We start from the raw sequence: 18704 nt of genomic DNA on the forward strand, positions 1-18704 counted from the left end.
GAACTATACCTGAGTGACTCATCTTCTGGGGTGTCTTCTTAGCAACACATAAGCATAAAAAACAAAAACTGATCCTTAATGTTATGTAGTATTGTTACTTACATCTTCTCCATCATCATTTTAGTATGAACAATGATGGAACTAAACCTGAGTGAACGTGGCTCTTCATCAATAAAGGTTTAAAAAATAAAATAAAATATATATATATATTTTTCTTTTTTTATTCAAGCGTATTGTTCGGTTCGTCATGCGTACCAAACCGTGAGCCTCGTACCGAACGGTTCAATACCAATATGCGTACCCCTACTGTCGCGCTATGGTGTTTTGTTGCTGCCTTGGTTAGCTACCTCAGGTTAGCGAATCCAGCGTAGCTCCAAACACCAAGATGCTCAGTCACAAATAAAATGCATTCTTAGCCATCAAATGTGAAACGCTTCTTTGATGCTGTCAGTCAGGAATACCATTTGTTCAAATCCTTTTCCTGGCTGGGTCAGGGCTGCTAGCTGTGGGGTTGGCCGACCCTTTCTTATAATATCCAGTTTTTCTGGAAATGTCCTTTTCCATTTGTCCTTCTGCTTCGGCCACTTAGTGTTAAAAAAACAAAGCTTCACCAAGCAAAACGTCATGTCAATGTCATAACTTCTTACATATCTTTCAACTTAAACTCTTACTACTACTAAGTTCTGCTAGCTAGCTTCAGCTTCACAACAGTCACGCTAGCCCACTGAGCAATCACACCACACGTTATTGCTGAGCTGCACATTAATGCTGACATACTTGTAGGCCACCCAGACAGCTCTGACATGTCATAGAATACGCCCAACATAACAACTAAAAATCTGATTGGTTGAAGACTATGACAATGAACAATATCGTCCCCATTCACTTAAACTGCAAAGGCTTCCTAGCGGGCCTCTCTTCTTACCTCGAGAAATAGGGGCGAAATCTGATTGGATAAAAGCTCTACTTAAAACAAGCTGCACTGGAAGCAGAGCAACTGAGGAAGACTCGTGCAATAAGAAAATTAGCTAATGGGAAAAATAATAAGAATACATGTAGTATATTTATGAAAAATTGTTAAATCCTAAAATAGCTATGACTTTGTGATTCTGTTGAGGCCAGCAGAGAAGGCTTTGCTGGCCCTGACGGCCCACCACTGGGACATATATATTGTCAGTTTTCAATACAAACACTGTAGTGGCCATTTGTCGGCTAAATCAAACTTAAACAAATAATAATCAAACGCCACTGATGCACCGTGGTCGGTATCCTTACGCAGCCAGAAGAGAGTGAAATGTCCAAGCAGGATTCCATTTTGGTGTATTTATTAAATAAAGCAAATAAAACAAGCAAACAAACTAACTAGCAAAACTCCTGTCGTGCTGTCTCTCCTGTCCTGTGCAGTGCAATGCTGCTGTGTAGCTGGTAAAAACTATACGCCCACCCCGGTGCATGCTGGTCCTATCTTTCTACTCGTTTAAATAGCAACAGGTGCCCACAGTAATTACCCAAAAAAACTAAACTAAACAAATTACTATTAAAGAGAAAAATGATCTTAATATATGAAACATCTACAATAATTAAACAATACTACTTATAAATGAAATAACAAAATACAATGTCAAATAAATAGCTCCAACAAACACTATCTACCTTTTTTTGGCTTTTCCTTCCCTTCAATCTCTCTTTCTGTTATTTCAACGTGTGTGACAATTTTAACATTGCTTGGCGCCTTTGCTCTTAACTAGCCCTCTAAACCTAGGCATTAGCATCTTGAAAAAGTTAACTTTATGCTTTTTTCTCATCTGTCCTTTACTATGTACACACACACACATTGAAGCACACACACACACACAATCTCACACACCAGACAAAACTAAATGATTTCCTGAAGTGATTACACCACCAGTGGAGATAATTCCCATCCGTGTCATTATGTATTCGATAAATCCCTGTGAGACTCTGAACAGCACGGATGACAAGATGAAGAGACCATTTTTGCTGTTATTGGGTTGCTACTATTTTTTAGTTTTCATTCTGTGCTAGTCAAAAGCTGAGCAGTGGGTGGGATTGTCGGCCGGAGTTCATCGATCAAGCTGATTCTTTCTTTAGTGTCGTGAAAGCTGAGGAACGGTCTAAAGTGATTATCAAAATTAGGGGGCATTTACCTTGCAGCTCAGGACAAATGCCCCTGATTACAAATCTCCGTCACCATCTTGGATTACGGCCGTCGCCATGTGTTTTTTTCTGCAACCAATGAATGGAACAATATTTAGTGTGCAGAGGAGCAACGTAGCGACCTGTCAATCACAGTCAGCCCGCCCAAAAGCATACTCTGCTTTATGGTCTATTTTACTTTTAAAAAGGGACCATCATTAACTAAATGAACATCATGCTGTATTGAAAAAGACTTAAAACTAGCGATTGAGACTCATGTTTACAATGTTATGAGGGAATAAATCAAGAGAGAAGTAGGGTCATTTTCTCATAGACTTCCATGCAATCAAACTTCTTTTTGCAACCGAAGGAGTCGCCCCCTGATGGTCAGAGACAGAATGCAAGTTTGAAGACCCTTCCGCATCGGCTTCACTCAGTAGAACCAAAGGTTGCTGCCTGGCTAACACGCTAAACACGATCATGGTACCCATTGGCTAATAAACATCAGCATGTTAGCATTGTTATTATTAGCATGTTGCCATATTAGCATGCAGCTCAAAGCACAAATACAGCCTCACAAAGTGTCCTGTAGGCTCCAAAGGGTAACATAAACTTGAGGTGTATGACCTGCCAAAACTCATTGTATTCTGTATAAGTCCATCAGGGAGTGGCTCTTGGTTTGCATCCACTGCAATGCCCCTTGCCAGAATATACCACTGTCCAACAGGCTTTTCTCACAGCAGACATTTTTATTCGTCATTGCACAGGTGAAAGAAATATTTTAACTCAATTCTCTCAGTAAGCCATGGCAGGGAGCCAGAATGCACCAGTACCCTGAAATCTCCTCACCTAAATGGAATGCAGTCGTCAACTAACACTAGCCCAATTAGTTCATTCTCTCAAATTCTTTGTGTTGCTCTACAGTCTTGTTTTGAATATAAAGTTAATCCTCGAAAATTTAAAGCATCTGACAGGAAACGCTGAAAAACAAGGTGATGTTCAGTTTTATCCCTTCAATTTGCCTTTTTTGATTTTCATGCCCCACGAGTAGTAAGGAGGCGTAAAGGAGGCAATCAATGGAATGCTGGGGGAATTCATGTTGTGACATGGCTGCGGTTTTATCTGAAAGCACAGTAAAATCTGAGTACTACTTCACTTTCTGCTTTGAATTTCTGGAATGAGAAATTAGTCAAAGCTTGTGTCAAAGATGGCGATGAAGGGACAGAGTAGTTTAAAATCTTATTTTGTTGGATTTAATGAAGAATCCTTGATTATTCTGAAAACACTGAGAGGCTTTGCGATTGACAAGAAAAGAGGGATCAGAGGGGTTTGGTTAAGAGCTTGGTATAATTATTAGAATCATCTTCAGTCTGCGGCCTGGCAGGTGTTGTCAAACACGGATCACAGAGTAGTTCCTTCATTTTAATTATGATGATGAGAAAATATTCCTTTTGGTGTGAGTTTCATAAGCTGTTAGATGTGGGAACAAAGGTGAAACTACTCATCAAAGGTGAGGGACTCCAAATGCTACACTGGACGGGAGCTCGTTCTATGCAAAGCATTCAACAGGAGCAGGATGACTACCTCTGGGATTATAATGAATTTAAATTAATTTCACTTTTGTCTTTCCACAGGTGACGCGTCAATCAAACATTCTTGCCAGGCTCTAAGAGACCAGCTGACAGGATTCGTTCGACATAGTTCAAAAGACCATCAATCCAGACTGCCACACTGCAATCTCACTTGGCAATAACTGACTTTCTGTAAGCCCTGGACAAACTCACCGTCTGAAGAAGCGCCAACAGAAAACATTGCCTGCATGTCCCTTGTGCAAACAGCTGAAGAGAGGCAGATGGCTGTAGATAATGACTGAGCTGTGTCAAAACTCCTAACCCCCCACTCCCCAGTTGTAAATAGGATGTGCAGTGGGTGAAAAGGACATTTTGTGATGAGATGCAGATAGTAGCCTTTTGCCACCATTCCTGGATGTTTGATTAATCACACTGTATCAGCTGACAACACCACCACCCCCATTTTAGGTCATTGCTGGTCACATAACTCTGCTGAAGATTAAAGGCAAAAATGAAAAATTTAGATACTCTGATAGCCTACTGTAGGCTAACCTTGACGCAATCCAACACTGAAGATAATACTTCTCAAACGATTCTCCATATCTTGAGAACGTAGCATTAATGTTAATGTCTAGGAAGCTGTAGTTTCCATGTTGATTACCTTCTAAATCTAGTCAAAACTATGAACACTACCACGACGAATCAGTCGGACTGCCCCGAGGTGAAGGTCCCTGTCCCTCTCTTCTTCACCATCGGTGTGGTAAGCCTGGCCGAGAACCTGCTGGTCGTGGTGGCCGTCATACGGAACAGGAACCTCCACTCGCCCATGTACTGCTTCATCTGTAGCCTGGCGGCCTTCAACACCATCGCCAGCCTCACCAAGACCTGGGAGAACCTGATGATCATGTTTGCCAACGTGGGACACCTGGAGAAGAAAGGTCCCTCTGAGACGAACCTGGACGACGTGATGGACTCCCTGCTGTGTATGTCGTTTGTGGGCTCCATTTTCAGTTTCCTGGCTATTGCTGCAGACCGGTATGTATGTAGCACAGACATGTTTTACATTTACAGTGTTTCTAAACCATTTATACCTTTAACAGTGTGAGGGATAGATTTGAATGTGATGGTATGAATTTATTTCTAGCACAGTAATCCACCAGAATCCCCTTATCAGAGGTATCATGATGCTTAAAGCTATTTGGTTCCATTTCAAATAAAAGGTGAAAGTGGCTTCAGTGACTTTAAATGAAACCAGAACCATGGTGGGTATACTAAGGATTTAGTTGATCAGTTTACTGCTATGCTGGCTGTTTTGAACTGATTCTCTGTGGATTGTGGACCCTATAACCAATTATCCTCTGCTCGTATTTAAATTCAAAGCAACATGTCTCACTAACTGGACACTGGGGAGAAATTAAAGAAGTGTTGAACTCTGGGCTCTAACTCATAGATCCACAGCTTATTAAAAGACCCACGGACATCCCCGTTCAAATCAATGTATCAGGATGGCCAGAGTGGCAGCCATTTTTATCAGTACCGTCGCAAAAAGCGTAGCTGGCTACTTTTATTAAAACTTCTGTATAAACCGACTTTCAGATGACAAAATTATTTGTTTTCACTTCCAGTTACATCACCATCTTCCACGCCCTTCGCTACCACAACATTATGACGATGCGACGCACAAAGGCCATCTTGGGTGTCATCTGGACAACATGCGGGGTGTCTGCCGTGCTCATGGTGAGGTTCTTCGCTTCCAAGTTCATCATGATCTGCTTTGTTGTCTTCTTTGTTGTCTCCCTGGCAATTATCTGCTTCCTCTACGTCTACATGTTCATGCTGGCACGCATCCATGCCAGGAACATCGCGGCTCTGCCCGCTGCCGGCGGCGGCGGGGGGAAGTGCCGGCGTCAGCGGCAGTGGGGCAGCGGCATGAGAGGGGCCCTGACTCTCACCATCCTGTTTGGGGTGTTCGTGGTGTGCTGGGCTCCATTTTTCCTCCACCTCATCATCATCATGGTTTGCCCCGCCAACCCGTACTGTGAGTGTTACCGCTCGCTGTTCCAGCTGCATGTGGTGCTGCTGATGAGCCACGCCTTCATCGATCCGGCCATCTATGCCTTCCGCAGCGCCGAGCTCAGACACACCTTCAGAAAGATGCTGCTTTGTTCAGACTGGAAGAGGTGTTCATAGACAAGATCTATTGACTTTTATTTCAGCGTTTGATTTTGTGCATGTTACCCTTTACCTGCAGACAACAATACACCAGTGGTGGGCCATCAGGGCCAGCAAGGCCTTCTCTGCTGGCCCTGACAGAATTATGAAGTTATAGCTATTCTATAATTTAACTATTTTTCATAAATACACTACATATATTCGGAAAAAAATTTCCCATTAGCTTATTATCTCATTGCACTGCAACCACAACCGCGGTATTAAACTCTTTGTAATCAAAGAAAGGAGGATGGTCTTTATCTTTAAACAGTGAACAGCAGCTTTGGTAAGTGTACAGCTTTTGTTTTAACATCTGCAGTAGCGTGTCGTTTTTATGATATGGTTAATATTGTTACCTTCTGATGTGAATAATATTTGAATGGTGGTCGTGAGTGTGTGGCGGAATGCAGTTTTTAGTGCTGCAGTTTTGCTAGAATGCGCAGAGGCCTGTTGATTTGTGTTATTTGGGTTTTATGTTATTCTACCTGCTTTGTTGTCATGTAATTTGTGTTTCCATGCACCTGGGTTATGACTCGAAAGGATCCCTTTTGTGAAGATATGATGTCATGTTTTCGGGCTGGGAAGGGATCGCAGTTCGGAAATTAAGGTCTAGCGTAAGTTCAGACAGGAAGACTATCTCTTGTATGCTTAAGCCCGTAGTTTATTTCTCATACATCTGCCAATCAATCCTCAGGCATGCTCACTCATTATTTAGCTGTTTAGCTGGTTTCTTTTATCAAATAGCACAGCGACACAATTACATCGTTAGCCTATCATCTTGTTGCCGTCTCTTTTAAATATGATTGTCTGTCTACCTTCAGTACGTTTATGCTGCTGTTACGCACCCCTCCACCTCCCCATCTCTGCCCAATCTTCGCAGTTACATCGGCTTCATCATCTCATCTTTCAGCCTCATCAGCCACCACAGTGTCTGGATTTATCTTGCTGCTGCTCAGGGCAGATGCCCCTCGATTACAAATCTCCCTAAGAGTAGAGTCCAAGCACCAAAGACTCTGTCAACACTTTATCATCACATATAATCTGCTAATAATAAACTATCTTTTAATTATCTGACTTGTTTCTCCTGATTGAAATGGCTGCAAGGCTGCCTGCTGAACGTAAACATGCGAACAAAGGACGGATCCTTTCTATGGCCATGACCATGCACCTCTGAGTGTTTCCTTTTTTTTTCATTTGATAACTTGCCATCTTTTTTCTGCCTCGCTGACTGTCTAACCTTCCACCCCTCACCCCATCATCCGTCTCTCTCAGGACTTGGATGCAATCTCATTTCCCCCCCCCCCCCCACCCAAATGTCAATCTCTTCAAAAATGATCACGTAGGAACGTTGCTCAGAACCTATTTTACTCAAAGGACGTTATTTATTCATATGGATCATTCATAATCTTGTGACTTCCATGATTCACAGGACCACGGTTTACCACAGCTCCTGGTGCAAACAATAATGTGAAAACAGCTCACCACTTTACCTTTTTTGCTTTTATTGCAGACTCATAAATAAAAAATAAATAATTTCAAGCAACGTGACCGACACTGGCATCAGCAGCTCACATTTATATCTTTACCATAACTAACATAAACAATGTCCACACAACTGTTAATATGGTGTCACTGTACATAAACCTAGGGCTGAGCATGGGATCAGCATGTGGGCTTCAACCCTGTCCAGTGTCACATCACATTCAGTGTTTTTGCTGCTGTTTCTGTGGGAATGAGAACTGTACTTCACAATCAACAACAACAATAAATCACTTTGCATAATTCCACAGATATGTCATGTTGAAGGTGGATGTACTGTGAGCAAAATGAAAATCAGTTTTTCTCCAATAAATAAACCTGTAGGGAAAAGAATACCATTGCGTTTCAATTAAAGCAGTTTCCATGTGTGCATATTCATATGCTCATGTTTTGATCTCACAATTGCGCAGGACTTACAATAAGCATGTATGGAAGCAACGTTAAGGCAATTTACAACACAAAAAACATCCTTTCTCCAAAAATGTCTCTTGTCTCGCTGTCTATGTGCATTAAAAAAATGCCATGGATCAGTCTCAAGACACAAATAATACAAATTGTTTTTTTTGGGAATACATATTACATAACACTGGGAAACAAATGCTTAGAATCTACCACTAAGAAATTATGCAGAACAGCAATTTCAGGCAGATGGTTGCATTGTGTGATAAAGCTCTCTCAAGCTTTTCAGTTGGGAGGTAGGCGCCACTGACACACACTTACAGAGAGCACTGTAAAGCGGTATGTACATTCATTTTTACATTTCAAGTGTAAACTTCTGACATCTTGACATAGTTTATTACAGAGCATTGGCAGGGATGCAGTAAGAATTGTCATACATCAGTGAGCACATTGACAGAATAGAGCAGCTATAATTAATATGAAAATACAGACAAGAGAGTGACTCCTTATTCAAACCATAGCAGAAACGGCTGTGCGACTGAGCGTTGGCAGATTTCAGGAAGCTGTTCATTAACTATCCCACTAATGCAGCAGCAGGGGGGGGGGGGGGGGGGGTTTAGGTATACCGCAGTGGCAGACAATTGGCTGTTGTCTGGCAATGCCATCCAAAAGTTCAGCAGCAGCCTTCTTTTCCCCAGTTACAGATAACAAACTAGCAAAATGTCACGGCCTTCAAGGTGTTCAGAGAAAACCCTGGTTTGGTCTGATTAATTCTGTAAATAAAATAAAATATAAAATGACGCTGACTTGTTTGCGTTGTTTTCTGTCCGTACTTTGTGCATTGAAGTGGTTTTGTGATGAAAAATAAAATGCAAACCAATCAGATATTTTTCTAAAAGTCTCTGGGGAGAAAGTTCACCATCCAGGGTATTTTATGTCCTCGTTAGAATGCCCTGACAATTCAACGTAATGAGAGCGTACGTTTGGATTGACAATTTGATCAACCAATCATATTTGGATGAGTAGCCAATGGGCGTATTCTTTCAGAATCTTCACGGCTCCAGGGTTTTCTAGAAGACCGGCTCACAACACCTAGTTGAGTTCTAATTAGCGATTGATAGCCGACGCCGAAAATGGCAACAGGTGCGAACAAGGCAAAACAACTGAGGCAAGAGTCGTGATGTTTCTTGGGTTGGTGAAAACATTTTCGTGAAAATGATCTGCTCAACAGTGAACCACAATAACGTGATGTTGGAGTAGATATTGTTTTTAAAAGCTCTGATAGACTGTAAGCTTGTTGTGATTTGCTCCCCTTCCTCTTTGTTATTCAACACAAGATTGTCTCTGTGGTACTTCTTTGTTTAAAGTGTTGTTTTGTCCTCTGTACTGAACAACAAGGAAATCATCTTTTTGAATTTCCTCCAAAAATGACATGTCAGAGCATTTTTTTTCTGACTAACTGCCGTTTTCAGTTTGTTTTTTTTGCCAGATCCATCTCCGCTGTCACAACCTAATTCAATGAATGAGAGGCTGGCATTTCAGTCACAGCTAACATTGACTTCGGTGACATCAATTGAGGCAACTTTCAATTAGATTCCCTCAAAACTTTCCCCATTTGTTGTTGTCTTCATTGCCCCACCCCATTCATCCACATAGCCAACACGTTCTCACTCCCAACTCATCAAATACCGATGATTGGTCAGTGTGGCTATGCTTCAAACCATGCCGCTTTACATACCCCTCTAGTGTCAACTTTGGATGTGTCGGAGACTACATGTTAGTTTCCACTGGTTACATAGTGTCTTTTCAAAATAAACTTTGAATTGGCGTTAAGTTATGTTATAAAACCTTGGTAAAATAAGACAAAGTTTACTTTATTTCTCACGGGAAACAGCAGTCCTGTGTTTGTTTAAACCCAACCGTCCACCGCGACCTCTTTTCCCGCTCTTTATACTATGCCCTGTGCTCTGACGGTCTTATAATGACGTGAATATGTTTACATTGGAGTTTGTTAATAACATGCATGACCCATACGTACACTAAAGAAAACATCAGTACATCGGAATTTCATCGCCGAGGGACACTGACCAAGCAGCGATATTTGACGAGTCGGGAATGAGAACAGGTAGCCATCATGCTCACGCCTACACATACAGTAGTTAGCAGAAAGTATGTCAGGACTCTTACACAACATCATTTAAGATCCACAAAAGATAGTAACAAAAATGATAATATCCTGTCAATAAAGTGTTGATTTAAAAAAAGATAAGGTCAAAGCAGAACAATCAAAGAAATGTCAGCTAAAATGAAAGGCAGGACACAAACTGTTTTCTGCAACGCACTTTCAAATGGTCTTGGCTGTTTGTCCAAGTACCGAATATTGTAGCCACTTTGTGCACATTGCGACAACATTAGGAAATAGTAGCTTAACCTCCCTACAAATGGTGGCAGTCCCCTTTCCAGTTCATAATGGACAGAAGACAAAAATGTGCTTGACTGTACACTGTAGTGGCTGAAAAGTGCAATGAAACAGTTCTCTGCAGTCGGTTCATCCTACAAATTCTCCCATTGGCCTTCTGAGTCTGTCTCTCTCAGTACTTACCTGTCAGAGCACAGATGTTCGTGCAGGCGTTTCTCAGGCTGTAACAACAGATGATCTCCTTAAAAGTCTTCCTCATCTCCTGACTCCTGAAGGCATAGATCAGTGGGTCAATCACCGAGTTGCACATGATGAGGATGAGGTACATGTTGAAGTGGGACATGAAGCACACGCAGTAGAGGTTGCGCGGGCACGAGATCATCAGTATCAGGTGAAGGAAGAAGGGAGCCCAGCAGACGATGAAGATCCCCAGCAGGATGGTCAGCGTGATGGCCCCCTTCATGCTGGCACGCTGGTGGATGGAGTTGTAGCCGGGCAGGGCGGCGATGCGCTTGACGTGGGAACGCGCAAGCATGAACATATGGCTGTAGAGGGAGGCCATGATGACCAGCATGGCAAAGAACATGGAGACCAGGCAGATGATGACGGGGGTGGTGTCTGAGTAAATGATGAAGATGATCCCGCAGCCCGTGCAGAAGGTCCAGATTCCCCCGATGATGCAGCCGGCTCTCCTCACTGTCATGATGTTGTGGTACCTCAGTGCATAGAAGATAGTGACGTACCTGTAGATAATGACATGAATTAATTTCTGAGGTAACCTGTACCCTATGGTTTTCTAGCCAGTGAACATTTGAAATCATTGGCAGAGACCTTTTAGATGCCAAGAAGAGTGGAATATATCCCTGTGCAGTCACGGCAGCTTCATTGTTAATCTGTGTCACTTGGTGTTTTGGGCCCTTCACGTTCTCGGAAACCACAATCTGAGGCAATACACATACAGCAGTATGTACCCACTTATTTCTTTGAGTTTTAAAGAGGTACTTCAGTAATGCAGGATACTTATGAGAGACATTCGGAAAATTGAAGGCGCAGAGGTCAAGATATTCTGAATTTTAGTCCCTGGAAGGGGCAAACTCCTAAATAGGGTAAACTCCTAAAAGTGAATCCTACATTTCCAAAAAGAAACCAAAATAACCCTGACTATGACATCATCAAAGTTATTTTCCAAAGTTATTTTCCAGACTTGACAAAGCTCCTCCAGAGCCACGGAAGACATTTTACAACGGTATTCACAGGCTGAGCAGTACTAACCATGATGAGTAAACTCATCTCTAAGACCGCTTTCAGAAAGAAACAGGTTATTATATTGTGTTTATCACTGGGCAAAGATTAGAGAGGTTGTTGATTTCGTGTGGAATTTGAGTAAAATAATTCCTAATAAAAGCTTGACAGAAATCCATCCAGCAGTTGTTTGCTAATTACACTGTACAGCCTCTATTGTTAGAAAACCTTATGCAAGTTGTCTTTACGTAACATTTTCATAAGACGAACTGAAAGGGAGACCTTGTACTTTGTTTCACGACAAGCAGAGCAATGTAATTATGCACACTGACTCTTTTGAGAGTGTTCTTGTTATACATGGATTTCAATAGATATCAAGAACTAACTTGTACTGAAATTGTACTGTGTAAGGTGGATGGTAAAACATAGAAAGGAATTGTTGAATGAAGATGGTTTCATTGATTTCAGCTCCTTAGTGTTTGTTTGGATTTGTTTGTGGAAAATGAAATATAAATGCCCACACTTCAAATTTACATTTGCAATGGCTTTTATTTATTTTCTCGTGCTATACTACATACACACATATACAGTAGATATGCCAATAAGAAAGCTGAATGAAGATGAATCTTCATTTGCTTTCTGTGGGTGTTTTTATAGGAATGTGGATCTTTCAGACCAATTTGAGGAGTGCCTCAGGGTGGCATGTTCCACATGTAATTGTAACTTTGTCATGTAGTGTGGGACTTGCACCGGTCTGGTCTTGGCTCGGTCTCACCCAGGCTTTGTCTTGACTTGGTCTCAACCCCTCAAAGTTTTGGTCTACACTCTGATCTTTGTCTTGACTTGGTCTCAACCCCTCAATGTTTTGGTCTGCAGTCTGATCTTTGTCTTGACTTGGTTTCAACCCCTCAATGTTTTGGTCTGCAGTCTGATCTTTGTCTTGACTAGGTCTCAACCCCTCAAAGTTTTGGTCAACACTCTGGTCTTGGTCTTGACTTGGTCTCAACCCCTCAAAGTGTTGGTCTACACTCTGGTCTTTGTCTTGACTTGGTCTCAATCCCTCAAAGTTTTGGTCTACCCTCTGGTCTTGGTCAAGACTTAGTCTCGATTTAGGTGGTTTTGTCTACAACACCGTCTCCCTCCATCATTACCTGTCCACAGCGATGGCCAGAAGGCTACACATCGACGCCACAACAGAGATGCAGATCATGGAGTCAAACACATTGTCCATCTGCCGGATGAAGTGATCCTCCACCACCAGCTGTCTGTTGTTGAGGAGGTAAATGATGATGGTCTCCCAGGCGTTGGACACACTCACCAGCATGTCCGCTACTGCTAGACTGCAACAACCAAACAAGTTAGGTTAAGCTCTGAACCTATGCATAGACATTCACAAATATGTACAGGAGCATGAAGAGTAGCTGTCCCAGCCCTCCCCCTGCATGAAGACACATTCATATCACAGTGAAAACCAACAATTCAACTAGAATGCATTCCGGCACAATGCATTCCTGCACAAAATGCGGTGTCAATACAGAGAGCTAAAATGCATTTTAAGCACTGCTATGAATGCAGAAATGTAATATGAATTGCACTTCGGAACCGCTGACCTTGCGATTCTTACAAGGCGTAGAGAAATTGATCAATGCTCTAACCCCTCAGCCACTGCGCAGTACAGCATACTCAAATGGAGAAGGCATTCATGGTCTTAAGGATTGTATAAATGCTAACGTCTGTGTATATAATATTGTTCTAACAGACTGTACGCTGTTTCCCCGACAACAAGCCTTGGGTTTGGGTCACCAGGGACATCAAAGTCTTCTTAAATGAGAAGAAGAGGATCTTCAGAGACAGGGACAGGGATGTTGTTATGGTTATACCAAGGAAGGTCTTCAATTTATACCATGTTCAATTATATGATTATTTATAGTAGATTTAATCTCCTGACATGTAGGACGTTTTTGTAAAATAAAAAACGTAGATTTACTTCCAGGGTCCCGTTCTGACAGTGCTTTTCTACTATGCCCAGCTGTTGCTGTAGTCCTTTTTCAGTCGGAGACTTTAGAACCACGTCACCAGCATAAAACAGACATCACCTCTCCATCTCGGGAGAGGCCAGGGGCAGCATATCGATCCAACAATGGCAAGTTGATTTATATAGCTGTAAAGTTGGACTTAAATTGCAACCTTGACAAACTAAAGAATTCAGTTTGTTCGTTCGTCCCCCCCTCCTTAAAGGATAACATTTAGAATTTTTGATCGGAACAAACAATTTTTCTATTTCTATTTTCGATTTAAACTTTGTAAATGGGTTTATATCATTGTGTGCAATACAAGCAATACAAATGTTGATTTTTCTAAAAAGGAAACCAATTACTTTGTCCTAACAAAGTTGCTTATTTATTCTTATATTTCATACATATACATCTTAAGAAAAGCTAAGAGAGCTTGTAATGAATGCAGCGATCTTCCAGCTGGAGATGTGTGATGCTGAGTTCAGTGTTAAGGGTGATTCCAAGATGCTCTCCACCATCTCAACTGGCTCACTGTTGATGGAGCTGTGGCAGTGGGTTTATTGCAGGTCATGGTGACATAGAGAAAGATAGCAATGCTCTCATTCTACAGTAACCCTCTCTTTCTCTCCTCTGTCACTCCATGTAGAGATACACTCGCCTCAGAGAAATCAATCATTAAAACACATATGAATGGAAGCGTAACCTTTGCTGACCAAAAAACTCTACAGTGACCTGACTGTCTGCTCTGTCTCCGAACCCGCTGCTGGTGTGTCAGATGAAACTCTTTAGATTTGGTTTTTGAGCAGGGGATTAAATCACGTCATGAGACTCCCATTGAGGAGAGTGTGTACATGACTCTTCCTAGCGCTTCTAAAAGAACATCTCAGAACTTTTCAAAGATAGAGCCCTGCCAGTGAACGTGTCCACTATGTGGGTTTTTATGTCAAAACTGAGGTGCAAGTCATGTTTGTATCCCGTCAGGTGCAGTCATCAAATTGGTGACTTGGTGACACTCAATCCAACTGATTTATTTTGTGATGAATCCGAATGTCTGCAGGACAATCACATGTCGATAAAACAGGAAAAGCAACGTGTTTCCGTAAGAATCTCAGAAAGGCCTCAGGCGGACCATATGCCATTTTATTCTTTCACTTTTAATTTATGATTTATGACCAGAATTAATTTATTTCCTCTAGCAACACATATTGTGTGCTATTTTTGTAAGTGAAATTAATAGGCAGAGACAGACCCTGCATCACAATATTTAAAATATCTGTTTCTGTCAAGCTCCAGATGTGCAAATTATCTTCACTTTTAGAAATAAGGCCACTTTGACACCTCTGAACTTTACTGTGCAAATTAACTTTTATATGTGATGCTTCCATTCAGTTCCACAGAAATGTGCATAAAACATATGAAAACACAATATAAAATGAGATGATCAGGGCCTTAAGGTGTCACCTGCATTATTAGTTATCTTGCAGATGTGCCTGAGGCCTTTATTATTTCCCTTTATGTTTTTCATACATTGGGCATAATGCTTAATGAAGTTGTGGTTTATTATATCGCATATACGCACACCAAGTTATCGGATAAACACTGACGAATAGCAAAAGTTTGATAAACTACTGCTGCACTGTTCGTAGCTACTACTCTGAAAAATAATGCACGATAATGTGTATACATAACCCACGTAATCAATTCATATGTAATCCACGTAATCGTGAGCCAGGACAGCAAAAAGCAAAAAGAACCAGAAGACAATGTTGACTTTTTTGTCAAGAAACTTCTCTACTAAAGTGAAGCCTCTTCTGTAGTTACTTTAACCCAAACCACGATCTTTTCCTGAACCTAACTAAGTCGTTTTGTTTCCTAAACGCTGTAGGGGTTTGTGCAGATATACCGATCGCTTGTGTTGCTGGACATTTGTCGGAAAACGCACGAGAAAAACCTCAATAACTTCTAGTAAGGTATTGTACAAATCATATGAGGATTAGTTCAATCCTGCTGCACTGGTATATGTATTGGAACATGTAACAGCATGGACTCTATTCAGATTGTTTTGTGTCTATTACATTATATATTCATGGTGTGTGTTCAACAGCTGAACCGTTTACCTGCAGACGAAGAAGTACATGGGTGAGTGGAGGTTCTTGTTCTTCACTATGGCTGTGATGACCAGGATGTTCTCCAGCAGGGAGATGATACCCAGGATCAGAAAGACCTGAGGAGAGCAGAATACTGTGTAAGAGAGAAGTATTGGAAGAGTGAAGATCAGCAGAATAGTAGGGTGGCCTGAGTATGTTTCCCAACCCGGGCGTTGTTTTTGTTTTTTAACACATCAGAACTTTGAAACGATTACAAAGAATCATTACGAGAGGGCCAAGTCACTCTTCTGCCAAAAAAGGTTGGGAACCAATGTAGAGTAACAAGGTAAGAGTTACAGTAGAAGGTGTAGTACTAGTGAATAGGTAATTGGGTGTAGCAGAAAATAATGTAGTACAGTAGAGCACAATAGAGTACTGAAAAACAGAATGATATCTCTTTTTTTCACGCACTGGTCAATGTTGAGATTTTGTGCTATTTAGCTTTCATAACATTTATTCTTTCAGACTAGTGGAGAGAAAAAACATCCCAAATACTCATTTAGGTGTTTATTTTACTTCTTTGTCTGTTTGCGTCTGTAGATTTCTCCCCAAATGCACCAGAAGTTACCATTGAATAATGCTTGATTTGCATATTTTACTATAACCTATAGAAAACTTGATTGATTCACAGCCTGATTTATACAACAATTTAGTTCTAGAACATGGCCAAATTTTGTATATTTTTTATGGCTGTTGACAGTATTTTCTGATTTATGGAGTGATACAGAGATATATCCAACATTCTATTATAACCTTTGACTCTAATATATCAACAAAATGAAACAAGAATTTTAAATCTGTCTTTATTCAATGTTCAGATTTTGGTTTTGAACTTGTATGCAAATTAGCACATATTTGATAAGATAATGTGACGTCTGCGATTTAAACAAAGTTCAGAAAATTGTACTACAAAAAGAATTGCCTGTCATGCTTCAAGTTTAATTATAATATCTAAAGGTTAAAGTTTTGACCGTATTCACCTGTAGTGTCTCCCCTGAATTTACATTAAAATAAAATGAAACAATACAACAAAAAAAAACATTTCGGTGATCAGTACCATGCGTACTGTTTACCTCTATAGCGATGTGGACCTGCTCGCATGCTGCAGGTTTGGAAGTGCTGGTCTTGTCTGGATGCAGCGGGGGGACGAGTGTGTAGTTCTGGTGGTAGGAGGAGTAAGCCATGGTGAAGTTACCCAGCAGCGACTCCTCTGGGTAGGAGGACTCATCAGACAGATTCATCCCTGCTGTGGCTATGTCCAGATCACTGCTGCTCTATTTTGGATGCCATCTTTCAAGCAGGCTGCAACAAAAAACACATGTCAATGTGAGACAGTGTCATATTTTGTTTTGACTGCAGCTCAGATAACATACGGAAGTGTCTTAAACCTTGCAATATCTCTACTGACCAGCAGGAGACGACTCCTTCGGTTGCATAAAGAAGTCTGGTTGTATAGAAGTCTATGAGAAAACTACTTCTCACTTGATTTATTACCTCAGTAAACATGAGTATATGGTCTCAGTCGACAGGTCATCGTCGGTTCATTGGTTGCAAAAAACAGACAAACATGGCAACGGCCATAATCCAAGATAACGAACTCGAGGCTTCAAAACTGCAGTCCACAAACCAATGGGTGACGTCACGATGACTACGTCCACTTCTTATACACCACACACACCTTGCTTGGTGCTTCAATTTGCAGATTGATTGATGGATGTCAAGATATTATTGAAATTGATTGGCACTAAGCACACATTACATTTTGTTTTATAGGAAAAAAGTTATTGGATTGTGTGCATATATTGTTAAAGAGGTGCACAATATGACAAGGGAAGTGGTCTAAAAGGGTTTGAAAGGCATTTTTGACTTCATCCCTTCTTTAAGTTGCCACTGGTTACCTTGCAACTCTCTTTAAAGGTGCTTTGTGTAGGATTTGGCGTCGCGGTGCGGTTGCAGATTGCAACCAGTTAATACTTCTACCGTGTGCCAAGTGAGTATGAGAACTAAGGTGACTGATGCAAACGTGTGAAAACACAAATGAGCCACGACAAAGGCCAAAATGTGGCCCCTGCAACCGACTGGGTTAGGCTTGTTTATAGCCAAGCAAATTGCAGTAAATGCCTTTGGCTACTGAAACAGTTGTTGATCACTTGGTGCCCCTACCAGCCTTTTAAGCGGAGCGAGGAGTCAGCATTCGATGACAGTATATATTAGCGGTTATACATTCCGCAAGGACGATCGCACGGACATGTTGCATCGGTTATACTCTGTGTGGGTCTCTTCGCAGCAAACAGACATCCACAAAGCTCAACATTTTCAAATTTCTCCGCCCATCCGAGTCGATGTAGGTGTAAAATGTTGGATGGGCAAAAACCTGCGTAGGGGCATGCCCAATGGTGTGACGTCACTTTGGCCATTGCAACCCTCGTGGATGCGGCAAGTATAAATCAAGCTTGAAACAGTCAATAAATTAGCTTTTACCAAAAATTGTGAAAGACCGTAACCATGAAGGGTCCTCGAGCATGAGCTCATAAATGAGCACAACAGTTTATTAGGCTAATGGATCCAGCAGTATGTGAGGTTAGCCGTGGACAGACGGACAGATACACACATATTGCCGTTAAATCAAAGCAAAATCTGTTTATTTTGTGTTCCTACAGCTGTAGTAAACAGCCGACGTGTGGCTTGCTAGACACAGTGAATACAGCTCGATGAAATCCACGGAGCTCCTCCGGACTGTTATGAACCAGACATGACGGAATTTAGTTTCCTGATATCTGGGACTTCCACAACAAGTACTAAGCAGTCCAATCTGGGGAAGATTTTCGATTCAATTATCGTGGCTTAAATTATTCATCGAATATTATTTCAACACACATTGGTTATTTTGTTGTCGTGATTTCATAAAATATATATAATATACACAATAAATATTTTAACTGCTACTGTGTAAAGGGAATACTGCTGTTAAAAAGCATCTTATTTGGGCGGAGTCAGGTGATGC

General features: G+C 41.3%; 2 protein-coding genes across 2 annotated transcripts; one reads left to right on the top strand and one right to left on the bottom strand.

Annotated features, from left to right (window-relative positions):
- Positions 1 to 4410: 4410 nt before the first annotated feature.
- On the top strand, positions 4411 to 5918 carry mc2r (melanocortin 2 receptor; the record flags this gene model as incomplete). Its single annotated transcript, XM_079275979.1, has 2 exons — positions 4411 to 4763; positions 5354 to 5918. 2 exons carry the CDS (start codon positions 4411 to 4413, stop codon positions 5916 to 5918), a joined length of 918 nt encoding a protein of 305 aa, XP_079132105.1.
- Positions 5919 to 10468: 4550 nt separating this feature from the next.
- LOC306782558 (melanocortin receptor 5-like) lies at positions 10469 to 16941 on the bottom strand (the record flags this gene model as incomplete). The annotated part of the gene is made up of 4 exons (XM_079275978.1): positions 10469 to 11039; positions 12690 to 12878; positions 15671 to 15777; positions 16774 to 16941. The coding sequence occupies 4 exons, from the start codon at positions 16939 to 16941 to the stop codon at positions 10469 to 10471; spliced, it is 1035 nt and encodes a 344-aa protein (XP_079132104.1).
- Between the last annotated feature and the right edge of the window lie 1763 nt (positions 16942 to 18704).

Source organism: Melanostigma gelatinosum (genome assembly GCF_949748355.1).
Source record: "Melanostigma gelatinosum genome assembly, chromosome: 9".
Taxonomy (NCBI): domain Eukaryota; kingdom Metazoa; phylum Chordata; class Actinopteri; order Perciformes; family Zoarcidae; genus Melanostigma; species Melanostigma gelatinosum.